Source organism: Typha latifolia, chromosome 12 (assembly GCF_019914945.1).
Source record: "Typha latifolia isolate L0001 chromosome 12, TyphaL0001v2, whole genome shotgun sequence".
Classification (NCBI taxonomy): Eukaryota; Viridiplantae; Streptophyta; class Magnoliopsida; order Poales; family Typhaceae; genus Typha; species Typha latifolia.
This window is the reverse complement of record NC_133097.1, coordinates 6,029,513-6,044,216: the sequence shown is the minus strand read 5'-3', so window position 1 is coordinate 6,044,216 and position 14,704 is coordinate 6,029,513. Positions and strand designations below refer to the sequence as shown.

Below are 14,704 nucleotides of genomic sequence, written 5' to 3'. Positions count from 1 at the left end.
ATTTGTTTTATTTTTTTTTTTGTTGAGAAATTACATCTCCATTTGTTCTACAAAAGGTGTTCTCTGGCTTTCGCCTTCTCTGATTGAGTCTCGTTTTGAAATGGTATATGCATTAGTTATTGGTAGGGGTGAAAATGGATCCCATACTCCATAGTAGTCAATCTATATTCCGATATAAAATTATATCTGGACTGGACTAAATGGATCTGAATATAAATCAAATGTGGGTATAAAACTATAGCAAAGAAGAAGACTTTGATGCCTTCCACTCTTCCCTTTCCTCTTCCGCTTCCACTCCCTTCCTCCTCTTCCCACCTCTCTTCCATTGCCCGCCGCATCCTCCATGCCATCAACACTACCACCTCCCCTTCCCACCTCCCCCCTCTCCTCTCCCTCCTCCTCCGCCGCCACCTCCTCTCTGACACTACCATCTCCTCCTCCTTCCTCCGCGCCGCCCTCATCCTCCGCCACCTCCCCCTCGCCTTCTCCCCCTTCTCCCTCCTCCCCCGCCCCCACGTCTTCCTCTACAACTCCTTCCTCCGCTTCCTCCCCCGCCCGTCGTCCTTCCCTCCTCTCCTCCTCTTCTCCCACATGCTCTCCGCCTCCGTCTCCCCCAATAGGTACACCTTCCCACTCCTCCTCAATTCCATCTCCGACCCCTTCCATGGCGGAGTTCTCCATGCCCACATCGTTCGTTCCGGCTTTAGCTCCGACCTCTACGTCCGCAACTCGCTTTTGCAGCTCTACTCCGCTGTTTGCGGCGATATCAATGGTGCCCAGAGAGTGTTCGACGAAATGCCGATGAGGGAAGTCGTCGCGTGGACGACACTGATTAAGGCGTATAACAATTGTGGAAGAAGCAGTGACGCCATAGCAGCGTTCCGGACAATGCAGTTTTCAGGCATTGCACCGAATCGTGTCACCATGGTTAACGCGCTTGATGCCTGTGCTGCACATGGCGCGCTCGATATGGGCGTTTGGATTCATGATTATCTTAGGAAGATTGGATGGGAACTTGATGTAGTTTTGGGGACTACTTTGATAGACATGTATGGGAAGTGCGGGAGGATTGATGTGGGTATGAGTGTCTTCCTTAGCATGAGAGAGAAGAATGTTTATACATGGAATTCTGTTATTGGAGGGCTTGCATTGGCCAAGAGTGGCAATGAGGCGTTGCGGTGGTTTTATCGGATGGAGCTTGAGGGGTTCAGGCCTGACTCTGTTACACTTATTGGGATATTATGCGCTTGTAGCCACTCAGGGTTGGTTGATGTAGGTAGGCAAATTTTTGAATCGATTTTAAGTGGGAGATATGGATTTGGTCCCGGGATCAAACACTATGGATGTGCAGTTGATATCCTTGGTCGGGCTGGCCTTTTGGATGTGGCACTTGACTTCATAGAAAAAATGCCATTCCAACCTAATGCAGTGATCTGGGGATCGCTTTTGGCTGGTTGTAGAGCTCGTGGGAACTCAAGGCTGAGCGAGATTGCAGCGAGGAGGCTGGTGGAGTTGGAACCTAGGAATGTAGCGCATTATGTGGTGTTGTCTAATTTGTATGCAGAGATGGGAAGATGGAGAGAGGCTGAGGAGCTGAGGAGATGGATGAAGGAGAGGGGATTGAGGAAGAATGCTGGTCTGAGCCTTGCAGAGAGTCTTTAATCAAATGACAGCAACGAGAAGTTTGACATGAATGCTTTTAATGGGCTTATGGATGCACAAATCTGTTGTTAGAGAGACATGGGCTTCGTTTGGTTTCTGAAGGCTCCTGCCAATGTAGTTGAGGAAGGATATTAATCAGAGTCTCGCATAATGTTCGTTCAAATGAGACTAATGAGGAATTGGCATGAATGCTTGGAGAGTATGGATGTACAGATTCTGAAAATGACAGCAATCAATTTTGGCAGAGAACTCACCAGTTTATCTAAAACTTCTATGGAGTCCCTCACCACTTATCAGTGGTATCGGAAGGATGAGAATATTTACACGGTCTTACCTCTCTGCTTTGGTGACTCCAACTTGCATTGGGTACATGCTGGTAAGCTTTAACATGACACCCTATCATGAATTATTTAGATTATGAGTGCATAATAAGATTTCCATATAAGATAGCTAAATTAGTGGCTGATATCTATTGAATTTGACAAAATTAAAGTCTTCTCTTTTTATGAGTAGCTGGAAGATGTAGAAAAGAAAGAAGATCAGTTCTGCTGTCTAGTTTATCTTTCATTTTGTCCATTGGTTATGCAACCTATATTATTATTATTATTTAGGAGGGATTTTGTAATTTAATTGCATTTGATTTGTTTGATTTGCAATAATAGATTTTAGTGTGTGCATCATTTGTAAATTGTGTGCATTCTATTATAATAAAAATGAGCATCAATCGTAGAAAATACATGCATTCAGTTTACATACTAAATTGAAAATTCAAATATAATTAATTGCAAAAGGTCCTTTGTCTAGGATAACACATAAATCTCCTGATTTCGAGAAAAGAAATACCATTTGTGAGGGCATTTTGGCAAGAAAACAACATGCTGGAAATATATTTTACAAGCTGATGGTTATTGACTCCTAAACAAGGAATAATCAGCTGTTGTTTTTGTGGCCATACTTGTAAGGAGAGGACTTAATATGCAAATATCCATTTGAAATTCTTTTTTTACTAGTAAAGCAACAAGATTCCTGAGAAGAGGCTGAGCTCTTGGAGAAACATTCCTGACTTATTGTGCGGCTTCTTTATGTGACAGACTTAATATGATTTCTTCTGAATTGTTTTATAGCTGTTGAGGTTAGCCTTATGCCAAAGCAAGGAATCCCATCCATTCTCTTTGCCCTTCTACATCTCTCTTTCTCTCACTTCCTCCATGGGTCTTGTTCACATCCTTTCCTTTTTCACAGGGCTTTCTTCCTTGGTCTTGCTCAGCGTCCCGGAGCTGAAAAGATGGCAAAGGCGCCACAACATCACGGAGTTGCTCCGGCTCGTGACGGAGGCTCTGGAGCAAGCAGAGGAAAGGGTATTGAGGTTCCAAGACAGGCATGACAAGATCCTCTTTCAGCTCAATTCACACTATATAAGCAACAGAGAGATGGGAGAAGCACTGGCCACTGCTCGAACAGCGATGGATGACGCCATCAGGTTTGCCGTCAGCTTACGTCATATGCAACTGAAGATTTTAGCTCTATATCCTTATGGTTGTCATGATGCATTTGCAACAAATAGTGAGGATAATTCTATACAGTGAAGGATATTTCTATCAATGCTCTTGAAGAAGTAAGACCACTATGAAGATGAAGATTAAAAAGGTGTCAACCGTCTTAAACTATTTGGAATTGGCATTGTAGATCTTTTACATTATTGATTTCTTCTGAAAGGAACCTGTCTCTATTATTGCCACAAACTCTTTTAAGATCTAAGAGTGAACAAGCTTCGAATGTTCTTTTTTTCTTTTTGTTGATCAAAGTGTATGAGGCTCCTTAGGTTCACAGAGGCAAAAATTTGTGATGTTATTTATTCACTTGTTATTAGAGAGATTGTTTCCATATGATGATCGCCTGTAAGTTATAATGCAATTAGGAACGTATGCTTGCTACAATACCATAAACAAATAAATACAAATAGAGCACGTAACATTCACAAATATATGCACAATAATTAGAGAACAACAATAGAGGAACATTCATACCACCAGAGCACAATATTTAAATGGTTTACCTGAATTCAGGAACAAAATCTACTATCAATTTAGAGTACTTAGGCAATTGATTAGGGCTTCGAGTTGCATTATTATGTTGTCCCAAATTGCTAGGGGTGCCTAAGAGAGCTACTTCTCAAATGTCGTAAAGCCTGCAATTTTTATCCTATATTTTTTTCTTACGATGATTTTGTAGTTGGACTCATCATTTTTCCTTATAATTTTAATATAACATCCTACTGTTATTTTACTAACCGCCATTAATCCTAGTCTATCTACTAATTATATAGTTTTTGAGCTCATGGACTAATTATAGTTTAGAGAAATAAATTAATCCTCTCCCACAAAATTGGTTAATATGTTGGCCAAATTCTCCGTAGTCATCCCACACATAGAATGGGTTTACAACGGACCAAATTCAATAGGGCCATCTTCACACACAACACAATGCAAAACAAGTTCTAAGTCTGCCCACCCACCATATCCTGGAGGACTTAGAACAATAGAACCTTTATACATTCAATACATAGGTGCAAGTTATAACAAAAACTAAATATTAAAAAAAAAACCTTCACCGGAAATTAATCTAAGTTTTTTTTATTTATTTATTGTAATTTCACTCTTTTCGATTCACGAGTCATTTCTTTCTAAACGGTATAAAAATAAATAAATTCAATAAATAGATTCAATTTATAACCAAAAAAAGAAATAAAATAACAAATAAATAAGCATTATCTCTTAGCTAAATCATGGGAAATTCTTTCTCTTTTTTTTTTAATAATAAAATCCTTCTTGTGGTCTCCCATCCCTCAAAAAACCCACATCATCATGCCTACCTAATACCTTCCCAATTCCCAAAGTATCCTCCAGAATTTACCAGAATTCCAAGACACCACCATCCATAGACCATAGACCACTACTTACTAGGATAGGGTTGAGCTAACTACCTCCAACCATATTTCTTTTAATACTTATATAACGACTAATAAATGACAAAAAAAAAACACTAACTTTCATCTAGAAATTATCAACAAAAATAAACATTTCATTGTAATTCACACTTATAATTTGTATGAAAAAAATCTCTAGTTATGAAAAAAAAAAAAAAATTCTATTTATGATATTGGCAATTAATTTTATACTCCTCAATTTTTGAATTATACTTTTAAGCCTCTTTTATCTATTTATCTCTAATAAAGTAAAAAAAGACTATCATATTCTAAGACTACCGGCAAAAACTATATTTTCAATTTTATACGCATCTGGATATAGTAAAAAATGACGTGCATTGTGTATGTAAATTATATAAAAAAAGTATGTAAAATATATACTTTCATTTTGTAAAGATGAGCGTATAAATATACGCTCGCAATAAAGGCTTAACGAGTAAAAAAGCTCAAATTTATTTTCAAATATTAATGAGCTCAAAACTGTTAATAAATTAAGTAGAGAATTTTCCTGTGCAAATCGCCCAATTCAACTTTTTGTTATATATATATTTGTCTTTTTGTATTTATTTTTAATGCTCTGAAAACAGAGTATCTAAAACATTCCACCGTATATTTTTTTTTCTTCATGCTACTAAGCATTCTAACATTATTTTTTTAAATAAAATCTATATGAATTAAATTAATTAAATAGATATGAAATAATATTAATAGCTTTAAAATCAAATTTAAATATTTTAGATGTTTAAGTTTTTTATTTCTAAAACTAATGGAACATTTTCTGTTTTCTTTTTAATTGAAGCTAATTCAGAATACCTTTAAAATATTAAAAGCAACGAAAAATATATATAGAGAGAGAGATAGAGAGAGTGGAACTTAGGATTAAATGAAATTTACTTCTCTTACTTATGCCAAAATCTATTTTGACCCTAATATAATTTTTTTTAAACCAAATCAGTCTTGTAACTAAATTGAGACTGTTATTTTTAGTTCAACTTAATGCAACTCTATCTAAACTACTAAAATACCCTTATAATATTTATTAGACAAACAGATTGAGAACAAGAGTAATTTGGGCATTTATAATAATTTTTTAGGTACTATATTTGATGTAAAGAGATCTTTTAATTAAATTGGGTGGATTTGTTATGTTGATAGAAAAGTTTACTGGTATCACTTTGGTCTAGGGGTGTAAATGGGCAGAGCTTGAGGGAGCTAGACCCATCTCGACTTAGTTTGAGAGGTAGAAAAACTCGACTCGGCTTGGCTCATCTTCAGTTCGATAAGGATCGAGCTCTACTCAACAACTCATGAACTTAATAGACTAGAAGTTATTTGTTACGAACTGGCCTAATCCGATCCGTAACAGTTCTGGACTCGATGAAGCATGCAACTTCTAAGGAAATATGCGAACAATCTAACCAACGGATCCTCCTGAACAATCTATTCACTGAGCCTTTTGCTCATGACTCTCTTATTTCTCTTCGTTATAGATGATAGTTTATATAGAAATTGAGTTGTACTAGTATTTGATATTTGTATTCTTTTATATTAAATAGTGATTTGTATAATACAGATCGAATCATAGTGTACTCTTGTATTAGTTGTTTTAGTTGTATCTTGATGGTTTGTTGTGGCCTATATGGGTCCTGCCAGATTACGTAGTGGTCTAGTGTATATTATTGTGGACTTGAATATTCATATGTTAACATGTTTATTTGGTTAATAGTATGATTTATTTGGTGGTGGATTATGTGATCATAGCTATGTTTGTATGTTTTATTTGATGATGTCATAATTATATGTGCACACGAGAGTATCTGTGTGTGACGGGCCTCGCCCGACCTGTCGCTTGCACCGCGCGTGCTGTGTGGGCACATGGGCGTGCACATGCCCGTGCCGGGCGGGGGCGTTACAAATCCAATTCGCAACGATTATAGACTTGATGAAGCATGTAATTTCTAAGGGAATATGCGAATAATCTACCCAATCGGATCCTCTTGAATTTGGATATATTGTTGCTCTTGGAGAGAGCTTTCCAACAAATCTAAGATCATGGGATTCAGACGGTTAGATCTCAAGATATCGATCAAATAGTGGCCGAGGTCAATTATATCCTAATTTGATAGCCCACCAATGGCTAGATAGATATTAGGTTTAATTCTTGGTATGAAGAGGGGGAAGTTGTTGTAGAATAGGGGGGTTAGAAGCTAGAAGAGGCCAACCAAAAACTTGGGCGGTGGAAAAAGGGAGGAGGGAGAGGGCGTCAATGGCTAGAGACAAGTTAAGAATGAGATAAAGTTCAAAGCCAATTCAATTATCTAAGATTTTCTCCGATAAAGTTTTCCTCCACATATTTATAGAGGCTCACCCTAGGGACTTATCAATTAAGTTAAATAACTCTAACAGATCCTAACTAACCAACAACTAAGTTGAAAATCTAATAAACCAACTAAACTAGTCTTCCTTATCTTCTCGAATTAACCCTTCGTTTCGTCGCTTATCTTCTCGAATTAAGCTTTCGTTTTGTCGTAGATAGATTCTGAATCTGGAGAAATCATAAATATCAAAGTTATAGATCTTGAGTTGGCAACCTTATCAAAGTTGTAGACCTGGAGGTTGGCGATTTTATCCAACTAGTTTGATATTATTTGGATATATGTAGAATATTCTGCGAATATTTTCTCAAAACTGCGCAGAGTTTGATTTAGCTAATTAAATAAAATCCTAACCTGCTAAGACTCTAACTAAACTAAATAACTAAATAAAATAATTAAGCTGAATCCATTGAGCCTAATCTCCCTTTGATGTGATCCGATTTGACTCGGTTCAGATCACTACTTTAACCAACCTATGTTATATAACATTTATACATTTATCTTGGTTTATATATATATCATCTCACATATTATATATCAAGTCTATTTGAGCTGAACACGAGATGAGTTTAACTTGGCTCGGCTCATTTAGAGCTCGAGTTGAGCTGACAAGCCTTGAGGCGTTGTTTGTTTTGAGTTAAGGAACACCCCTTAAACTGGTTCAGGAACTCTTAAATAAGTTTAGTAATCAAACATCTTTTTATCTTTTTCATATCTAATCAACTTTACTATCTAAAAATTCAAGACTAAGAAATGAAACTAACTAATCTAGTTCGGGGCTTAGCCCGACAATTTTTTTTTTTTTTTTTGGTAGCACTTTTAAGTCTAGTCCAAATATAATTAACCAAGGCTAGTTGGATCGGTCGAACCCGATCTAGATCGGGATCAACCAATTTTGATTAAGCTAAGCCAAATCTATTATGGATCTGACCCGGATCCGACTCGATCCCTAAGCTAAGCTCTTTCCCTTTTCTCTCTTTACTCTTTTATTCTCACTCTCTCTCTCTTTCAATTCTTTCTTCTTTTATTCTCATTCCCATTATTTAACGGAGAGATCCCTAAGCTAAGCTCTTTCCCTTTTCTCTCTTTACTCTTTTATTCTCACTCTCTCTCTCTTTCAATCCTTTCTTCTTTTATTCTCATTCCCATTATTTAACGGAGAGATCTAGCATCAACGAACTTCGACAAACTCTGGCAATGCAATCTCACTCCAACGAACTATGATTCATCAAGTATTCATTATTTAGAATAATCACATGATTTATATGTTAGTTATTATCCTCCTCATTATCTTCGGACACAATATGTACACATCCTTAGAGACAACAAGATTCATTTAATATGATGCAATAACTTTTTGGAGCACTAAACCCTAGACATCATTATTTTCAAATTTATGGTTATTATGATGAAGACAGTACGAATTTACGAGAGCCATCTTGGTATTCATTGAAGTTTTGATTTTTTAGTAAATTAGTACTTTATTTAATTTTTAAGGCTCTTATGCGAATGATTATTATTTTTTGTCATGTTTCCTAAATTTTAGAATTTTTTTATATTTTTAAATAATATTTAAAATTTTATGTAATTAAAAAAATCTAATTCTGATCTAGAATTTTCGATAATTGTATTAAACATAAAAAAATTCAAAGAGATTAAAATATTATAAACCCATCTCCTTGAGAAATCCTCAACATTAAAAAAAAAGGCCACGTTTAAACTTTAAAAGGACCTTTTCGCAAAATTGTTAAGCGTGTACAGTGGACCCCAACTCCAGGGAAAAGGCCTGTCTCCGTGACGTCATGAGGGCATTTTCGGAATTACGGCCGTCAAATAATTCGGTCAATCAGATCGGGACGGTGCCGCTTTATCCCTTCTCTCTCTCTCTCTCTCTCTCTCTCTCTCTCTCTCTCTCTCTCTCGGTCATCAAATTCTCTCTCTCTCTAAAGTGGAGAAGTGAAAAAAGAGGAGGGGGGGGGTTGGGGGGAAAGAATCATATGATATGAGATCTCGTACCAGAAGCAGCGTACCCGAAACTGACCGCTTTTGCTGGTCAGAAGAGCCATCGCCCTTTTCCTTTAATAGGGCCTTCTTTTTCATTTAGAGCCCTACGGTCTATTTATTACAGTTTACACCCTGTTTTTCTTTTTATATATTGCTACCTGAATTCTAATAAAATAAAATAAAATTTAATTATAAATTTTACAAATCACACCCTATATTTTATCTATTAGGCTCCGTATTTAAAGATTTTATAACCTAACCCTTCATTTTTCCGTATAATTATTATTTAAAAGAAATATCTTAGAATTTTAATAAAATCACATGGAATCTTAATAACAAATTTTACAAATCACATCTTATATTTTACTTGAGGAATTTGTAACCCAACCCTTTATTTTTTTCTTATAATTGTCATATTTAACACTCTGGGTTAACTTACACGGTGCTAAAAAAATATCTTGTTATAATATACAAAATAATTTATAAATATATAAATTGCTTATGTTTTCTTCGTCTTTTTTTCTTGAAAAAAAAAGAAAAGAGAAAAAGAGGAAGTGATGTGGTGGCCACGACGATGGATATTTATTAATGCATATTTATTAGCCTCTTCATTGTATAAATTTTTTTTTTATTTTAGAATATAACTCTTTATTTTAAAATAATAGTTAAATATTATAATAATATCATTCTAAAATACAAATATTATTCATCAAAATTATATTTTATAATTACTAATTTACCTTTAAAATATATTTCGCTAATCTACTTTATATTAAATCAAAGAGCATTAATGGTAATTTTATAAAAAATAAAACATAATTTTCTAATTTTTTCTTTTAAGATTATATCCTTAATTCATAATACACGTAAATATAAGAATAGTTATTTTTAAAATAAAGATCTCATTTTTTTTTAATAATAAAGATGAATATATATTCTATAACTAGCACTTTTGTTTTAGATGTTTTACTGAAAATACATGTACTGAATTAGAAATACCGAAAATACAGGGAGTAACCTGTAATAAAAACACGTAGTATGGGAAAATCCCTCCTTGATTTAATATTTATTACACTTCTTACCTTTTCCGGCGAAGAGTCACCGGCGGTGTCGGGATCACATGCGATCGCTCTATTCACTATTTCGTTATACGACAACCGCCGGATCACGCGGACTTGATAGAGTTAACTGACGGATCGGACGATGTGATTCGTCGCATCACGCCGTGCAGTCTTATCTTTACCACCCTGCGGTACGTTGACCGGTTCCTAGCCTCACTCTACTCTAGATAGTATAGTACACGTGGTGGGCACCGCCAGGATTCCTTGCTATTTTAGCAGATAAACCCCTCTGATTAAGCAATATTTCTGTCGAGGACCTTCGGTTTGTTTGTTTGTTTGTTCGTTTTTCTCCTTTTTTGGTACTGAAATAAGATTATGAAGTAAAATGCTCTTATTCGTGTAAATGGACTATGCAATTTTGAAAATGCCAAGGGCTTGGATGCAAAACAACCAACCCAACTCACCGATGTACAAAGGAGTAGACCCCTACGGTGACGAGACTGGACCAGTGGGAGTTACTTAATGCCTTCCCGGGGCCCAAAATTTTATTAAAAGGACTTCCAGATTAATTTAATTAAATAGACAAAAAAATATTTAGAAAACCAAAAATATATGAAATTAAAATTGATAAAAAGTCTTTTAAAATCGGGGCTTAATTACGACTCCTTATTCATCTAAATTATATCTTATACCACACACTAACTCAGTTACTAATTTACTTTTAATATTTATCCCATCAATTTACTTTATATCAAATTAAAGAGTATTCATAATAATTTTATAAATAATTTATTTTTTCCTTCACTTTATATTACGTTATTATTCGAGAATATAAATAAACATAAAATAGTTATTTCTAAAATAAAGACCTCATTTCATGAATAATAAATAGTAATACATATTCTAGAACTAAGCTTATTGCTAAAATAAAACGAGGCCTATTTATTATTTTTTTCTCAAAAGAAAATAAGATTTTATAAACCAACTTCCACGATTATAAAAAGCTCCATTAGAGTTGAAAGCCAACAACAATTATAGAATATCGATCAAAAGTTATAACCATAGCCAATGATTCTACCATGATTAGCAAGCCAATCAACAGAATAATTAGCGAGTCTATTTATTATTGTTGAGAGTAGTTCAAAATTTTTTTTTTAAAGAATAAAAAAACTAGAATCCTTGAAATATTGACTATCTCCACCCCAATAATAACTCTATAAATTACATATTTCATTTCATAGTAGTTTTAAATTAGAAATTAGTAAGTTTGGATCTAGAGGGTAAATATCTGATAAAAAGATAAAAGGAGAAATTTTGATTTAGTTGATTTGCACCTCGTGAATTATGATGATGTATTGATTTATACCTCCTAAATGAAAAATATATATATATATATATATATTAATGTAACTCTAAGACCCAAATATTTTAAATACTTTAAAATAACTCCTTTCTCAATGGCTTTTTATTCAAAATAGTTATCTCATCAATTTTTGTTTCATTTGTGTTAAAATTATCTTCATCTCCCTCCCCATTTTTGTACCGGACTACTCTCTTCCTACTAGTATATATTAATCCTCTCACTGTCACTTTATTCTCATATTTTCTCTGAATCTCTACTGTGATATAATTCTCATCACCCTCCTTTTCGTTTAAACTTTCACTTTTCCAATCTTTGTCAATCACCTTTCTTTTCCCTATAGTCTCTGCATGTGTACTAGAACAGAGGATAGTTTATTTTGGTCAATGTTGTACTGTTTTATAGGGATTATGATAGATTATTGAATCTTAGTGATGGTCCCTTTGAACTCTCTCATCTCTTATTCAACAAATCTATCAAACCTTTAATGCAAATGTTGGGTCCTTCCTCTCTTTCTTTTTCTTTTTTTTTCATATATGGGAGCCACATTTCACCTAAGCCTCACATGTTGAAAGATCACAAAGCATTGTTTTTTCTTCATCAAGTAGCACCTTATAGGTTTGGCTATAATCTCCTTTAACTCAAATTTGGCTGCTCATGCTTATGTCCACCTTATCTTCTCCACATATAGCAGCTTTTTTTTTTTTCTGGGACCATGGTCATATGGCAAGCGAGAGCTTCATCTCGTCTACTGGGAGATTCTCCCTGCTAAGCATCTCAGTGGCATGGCCATTGAGGACATGCAGCTTATTCGTGTGGCCTTTGTGGCCATGAATGCTCTTGCTATGCTTAACTAGGTTGAGAGAGATTAGATTAAGATGGTCCGGGCTAATATATGATACTCTCTACTCTTTGACGGCCTATAAGGAAAATGCATTCTTACTACTTGAATGCCACTGCTATTATAGGTGATGACTTTTTTAAACTCGTCACTTTGTTGATACGATTCGGACTTCACCGACGTCGTCTCGAGCTTGGATTTACCTTAGGATAAGATTGAGTTTTAGGATAAGATTGAGTTTTAGGATAAGATTGTGTTTTAGGATAAGATTGGGTTTTAGGATAAGATTGTGTTTTAGGATAAGATTGAGTTGTTGGTTAGCCTATAAAAGTATGTGTAGGGCAACCAAAATTAGAATTGATTATTGAGAATTGAGTTTGCCTTGCCTCCTTCGTCTCCTTCGCTCCCGTTCCCTCAATCTCCCCGGCGACGCCGCTTCTAATCTCCCTCGACAGGCCAATCACCCTAGTCCCTTAGGAGTGGCCCTCTTCTCCCCCTTCTTCCAATTTATCCATCGCTATCCCTAACCTTTCCATCATCCATAACCCTTCCACCATCACTTTTACACCGGTGCCACCCCATCAACACCGGCCCTCCACAATCCACCATTACCCAGAATTTCGTGCCTTCATCCACGGAATCCAAAAACAGAGTATCCTGACGTTCATCTACTAAACGAACGATATCTCGAGATCCCCAACTCCGATTCGCCTGAAACTAGATCCGTTGGAAAGCTCTTTTCCGGGCCTACAACATATCAAAATTTCACAGTGATCCAACGGCGGGATATTTCGGGATAAGTTCCGTGCAAGATCGTAACAATCTGGTATCAGAGCCATAGCACCAAAAGAGGGTTCGTATCAAGCTGGTATCAGAGCCTATAGCAGAGGAAGGATCGTAACATTTGTAAGTATCGATCGCTCGAGACCTTCTTGACTGAAGATCTTTGAGTTAGCTCAGTCCCAGATGTCTTGTTTGCCCATTTTTGTGAATATGGATTTGATTCACAGGATCCATGGTGTGCCTAATTTGATTGTGCACAAAACTTGGAATAAAGCTCTGGTTCTTCAACTTTTTGGTTGACTCTTTATGAGGTGGTTTTTGAGCTTTGTCTTCCGTTTCAAGATGGTATTGATCTTTAGATCTAGAGTTCTCATCGTAAAGGAAAGACCATTGCTAAAAGTAGGGGTGTCACAGTGAACTAGCGACTCGAGGTCAGCTCGGATTCGACTCAACTTGAGGTAAGCTTGAGCCTTAGTTTTAGGCTTGATTTGAGTTTCAAGCTGAGCCAGCGCTAGAGCTAGTTTGTTCAGGCTTGGCTCGATATAAATTCATCTTTCAAAATTCAAACCTTAACTTAGCATTCACAAAACCCAACTCTAAATTGATTCTTTTCTCATTCTCCTCCACCGCTGACAAGCCTCCTCTTTTGTCAATAAGTCGACGCCTCCTCTGCCTCTTCCTCCTCCTCCTCCTTTTTCTCAAGCTGTTACCGTCTCCTCCTCATCGTGGTTGACTGGTTACTAGTTTAGTGTATGGCTTGATAATAAACTTAGATTCAAGCTTGAGCTCGGTTGGCTCCAATTGAGCTAAGCCGAGCTTGATTTAAAAAAAAAAGCTTGAAATTAATTCTGAGTCGAGCTTGAGTTAAAAGCTAGTTTCACTTTGTATGGATCAATCTTTCTAGCTCTGATAATTACAATGGGTTGGAAATTGGTCTGGCCCCTTTATACTTACTCAACTAAAAAGAAAAGAAAAGAAAAATCAAATCAAATCAAATCAAATCTTCCTTTGGAAGTTGTGTTCCAATGTGCAACACCTTACCCTCTATTCAGTTGGGCTCTGCTTTAGTTTGCCCAATTTGCGAGCTCCGTGAGTAGACCTTGGCCCACCTTTTCTTTCACTGCAACCTAGCGTCCACCTTGTGGACCAATCCACGGACCTACTAGGCCTTGGACTCGAGTCACCATTATTTTTTAAAAATGGACTATAGCTCTTTGAAGGAGGATCTCTCCCTTCTCCTGTATCCTAATACCTAATTGTGGGGAAATTGGTTACTCTTTGTGTGAAGCTCTCATTTTTCATATCCCCTCCAACCCCCAAACCCCAAACCCCAAATCCCAAACCTCAAAAATAAAAATAAAATCTTATTACATAATATCAAAAATCCCTTTTCCTACCTCTACCACAATTATTATTATTATTATTATTATTATTATTATTATTATTATTATTCCCGTTTCACAGTCGGTTTGAGACCCCACTCACCTGCCCCCACGGCTCCGGGGCGTCGCGATGTGGGGATAAGGACGCCCACCTCGACCACCCACCCAACGGAATCCAACGGTCCCTTTTCTCTCCTTCCCCGTGTCCAAATCTCTACCATCCATCCCCCTCCAATTTGAAACCCGAACA

General features: G+C 36.2%; 1 protein-coding gene across 1 annotated transcript; it reads left to right on the top strand.

The window, feature by feature from the left end:
- Positions 1–179: 179 nt before the first annotated feature.
- Positions 180–3,548, top strand: LOC140798434 (pentatricopeptide repeat-containing protein At5g66520-like). Its single transcript, XM_073152259.1, has 2 exons — positions 180–2,038; positions 2,905–3,548. The coding sequence occupies exon 1, from the start codon at positions 259–261 to the stop codon at positions 1,660–1,662; it is 1,404 nt and encodes a 467-aa protein (XP_073008360.1). The 5' UTR covers positions 180–258; the 3' UTR covers positions 1,663–2,038; positions 2,905–3,548.
- Positions 3,549–14,704: the final 11,156 nt, after the last annotated feature.

What these genes read in the sequence shown, in the direction of transcription:
- LOC140798434 (XM_073152259.1), top strand. Translation starts at nt 259, where the DNA reads ATGCCTTCCACTCTTCCCTTTCCTCTTCCGCTTCCACTCCCTTCCTCC.